The sequence below is a fragment of the Silene latifolia genome, chromosome 2, assembly GCF_048544455.1.
Source record: "Silene latifolia isolate original U9 population chromosome 2, ASM4854445v1, whole genome shotgun sequence".
In the NCBI taxonomy this organism is placed as follows: Eukaryota; Viridiplantae; Streptophyta; class Magnoliopsida; order Caryophyllales; family Caryophyllaceae; genus Silene; species Silene latifolia.
The window spans coordinates 142483436-142487210 of record NC_133527.1 but is presented as its reverse complement, the minus strand read 5'-3'; the positions used below and the strand labels follow the sequence as shown (position 1 = coordinate 142487210).

Sequence of the window (3775 nt, the reverse complement as noted above, 5' to 3'; positions counted from 1 at the left end):
ATAAACACGCTATATATATTAATAGATAATTGCGTCGTATGGTATTGATTAGTATTTTAAATTATATGTACGTCGAATATTTAATTGTGGACTATTTATATTGTCACGGTATAACACATTTAATCACGCTCATTTATATGCTCATATATCTAATGATAGCGAATGCTATTATGACCCGTGTATTTTTTGCACGGGTTTAAAAGTAGTATGAAGTAAATTACAATTATACCATGGGTTATATACAATTTGAGTAACAGCGTCGCGCAATCTCATTTTCCTTTAGGTAAACTCCGAAGATGCTGATTCCTAGCTTTTCTGTTAAGGCTACCGCACTTGGAATGTTTTGCACCTTGTTTCCTCCAAGTCCCTCTTCCAATCTATTTCACAATTCTTCTTTTCTTAAAACCTCGGCTTCTACTAAATTTTCTCTTTTAAAACCAAAAACTCATACAAAATTGATTCAAAATCTCATTTACAAAAATACCTCATAGTAATCCACAACCCTTCAACTAAGACGATTTTATACAAATCTTGTACGAGACAAATAAGTGCACTTGTAAGATAATGCATGCCTTACACAATTATTTAACTACTGAGATCGTCTCACATTTACAAAATGTCAACTACTAGTGTATTCAAAGCTCCATGTCCAAATAACTCAATTCTATATAACAACACTCTATGTTCTTGTACCCCTGGCTATCTATACAATCATTCCACAAAATCCTGTCATTTCCATACAGTCCATTCTTCTGAATGGTTAACTACTTCCGTTGTAAGGCACTCAATTGTCGATGATAACTACAAAAAGGCAGTCAAATTTGAAGTGTTTTACCTTGAAATTAGCGCCCTTGCGTTGCTTTGTTGGCTAATTCTATGTGTTCTTGTGAGGTTTCTAAAGCTGGGAGATGGAACCAAAGCTGGATTTCAGATTCGTTGGTGGATTAGTCGCCTTGATCTTACGTTTCCTACCCAACATTGGCTTGTACGTCTTATATATTCTACCTTTATTTCATTCTTCCTTTTGATGAATTTAGCATAAAATCATGTATGCCATCCCTTGAGCCTTAAGCTACCTTACCAATATAATAGTCCAACAAAAAAGCTACGGAGTACCTTTCTACCTCGTCTTTGGTTTGATTATAATTCGCACATTAGTTTTGTTATGTTTACCGAGTTTAGTTCATGTTTTTAGTCTTCTAAGGTACTTAAATACCTTTAACTAGTTTGTTTCCTAATAGGCTGATCAAGCAGTTGTTAAGAAGCGGAAAACAGAACTAGGAGGAGCATTCTCTATAGCTTGCTGGATTCTCTTTATTAGCCTCCTTGCCGCGTGAGTCAATTTAATCTACCCCTCTTTGTTTCAAACCATGGCACATGCTTTATCATTAAATGATTTTGCATAGAGTAATTCTATCATTAAACTTTTGAATTCCAATTTCCTTGTAGCCTTCTACACCAAATTGTCACAGCAAGAGCAACAGAGATATCAAATATAAGGGCAACAAATGCACCCGACTTAGAATCCTTCACCAATGATCTAGAACTTAACATAACCACCATCTCCTCCATGTCATGTGCTCAACTTCAAGGCCTCGGAACTGTAGCTATCGGAACTCCTGGTTTCATCGACTATAACATCTTCCCTCTATCGACATTTTCAGACTATACTTGTCTCAACTCTAGTAATGGTCCTATAATCAGTCTCAAGTGCCAAAATTGCCCTCTTACTTACGGTCATATCTACATTTCCTGGCACTTTGTCGATATTGACACCGGGTTTCCTGCAGCTGCTCTTGGGTTTCACTTCAATATTACAGTCAAAAACCGAGTTGACAAACAAGAGTATACCAATTTCATCAGTGGAATGCTGAAAAATCGATCAAAATCAGAGGACACCCATATTACATATAGAGGGGAAACCACAAACTTGTTGAAATTTAATCTATTCCCAAGAGTTCACTTTAATCTTAATGGGCTTAAATTGCTGCAACCGTTGTTTCATGAGTTTCGCCCTGGCTCACATACTCGAAATGCTGACAATCTGAAGACATCGCTTCAGAGTTCAGAAAATGGACTTGTCAACATTACATTAGAACTCAAATTTCTGTCTGAATATTTTGTTGAAATTGATGACAAGAAGTATGCAGGCCCCGGTAAGCAACTCATCGTACATTAAACAGCTAATGTTGAGTTTAATACAGTTAATTTGCTTCGTCGTATTTTTTTTTTTTTGGTCAAGTAACTTTTGAAAAAATCATCCATGATGTTCGAAATTGCAGTGAGCATTCTTGCAGATCTTGGTGGCCTGTACTGTCTTAGTTTCACGTTGTTTCTCTTGCTCTTATCTATGGTAACTACTTCCAAACCTTGTGAAACCCTTCTCTTAACGAAACCATTAATAATCTTTACATAATTTCGTAAACATTTCCATACGAACATCATAAACATAACAATGAATTACATGGGTGTTTAGTGTGAAGCAAGGTTCAAGGGACTGCGCAATGAAGACCAAGTCATGCAAAACATTAAGAAAAGTCTGAAGGCTCAGAATCGTTGGGATAAGGTATAACTGAAGAATCATTTTTCGCGTCTTTATTTAGTCACAATCTTATTACATATGAAATTAACTCGTTACAATGTAATCAAATGAAAGATACATTTATTAAGAAGGTTTGTCTAACATAGTGACATAGGCAGGATTCGACCCTTTCAGAGTTTAAAAGCTAAAATATAAGTCCGAATCCTCCCTGCTAGGCCTGCGTTCAGCCTTTTATCTGATATGATACCGTATTATATTATAGAAGACTTACTGTTTTAGTCTCCATCTAACACATGTTTATTATTTTTAGCTGCGGAAATTTGTGGCCTATACCTATGGATGTCGGCTGCTAACTGAAGATCATATCGCAAAAACGCAGACAACGTGTTGTATGAGAGGAAATGGATCGCTAAAAAGGGTTCCACAAGTCGAGATTCAATTACAATCTTTGTAGTCTTCAGAAGCTGTCTTGTTATGCTTCATTACCGTGTAATTTACTAGGACATTAGCTACTTTCTTATATACCATATGATAGTATAGTCTGTAGTCAGGTTATGAAACTTGTGAAAGGGAGCAAATAAAGAGAAGAAACAATCAAGTCCTTTATAGTACAGAAGATCAAAGGGTATGGTTAAACATTCTCACTCGTTCCTCTCGTTATCAAGGAATTAAATATCTAATTTAGTTCACTTAACTAAACTACATGATACGACTGTTCAATCCCGAGATTGATAGGCCGTAAAAGACTAGAATCTGTGGTGATTGGGGTGGAGAAAATCACTAGGATTCAAGCTAAAAGGATCATAAAAATAGACGAAGGAGATGAAGGATAAATATGGAAGTGATAGCCAGAGGCTTTGTCATTCAATAATTTCAGGATCCCTTACATAATTCTAATTACTTGGCTTATATAGCTATACAAGACGGAAATACACTAAAAAGGACTAAAATACCCTTCAAATTGATATATGGTGTGTATCAATACCGACCCTTCGAAATGATCCTTGTCCTCAAGGATCATGTTTGTCTCACAAAATAGAGCCAAGAAGCATGTCCTATGTGAGAAACATGAATATCGATGAGAGCTCAAGTCAGTAATTTTAGGAGAGTAGTAGACTTGTAGCAAACCACCGACAAAAATTATTCTCGAATCAGTGGCAGCTTCACTCTCACATTTCAATGGAGTGTCCCACAAAAATGCCAGAGATTCTTCAGTAGCAGATATAGCATATG

General features: G+C 36.1%; 1 protein-coding gene across 1 annotated transcript; it reads left to right on the top strand.

The window, feature by feature from the left end:
* The first annotated feature begins 392 nt into the window (after positions 1 to 392).
* LOC141630491 (uncharacterized) lies at positions 393 to 3148 on the top strand. Its single transcript, XM_074443302.1, has 6 exons — positions 393 to 985; positions 1242 to 1333; positions 1450 to 2156; positions 2283 to 2353; positions 2477 to 2566; positions 2853 to 3148. The coding sequence occupies exons 1-6, from the start codon at positions 617 to 619 to the stop codon at positions 2994 to 2996; spliced, it is 1473 nt and encodes a 490-aa protein (XP_074299403.1). The 5' UTR covers positions 393 to 616; the 3' UTR covers positions 2997 to 3148.
* The last annotated feature ends 627 nt before the right edge of the window (positions 3149 to 3775 follow it).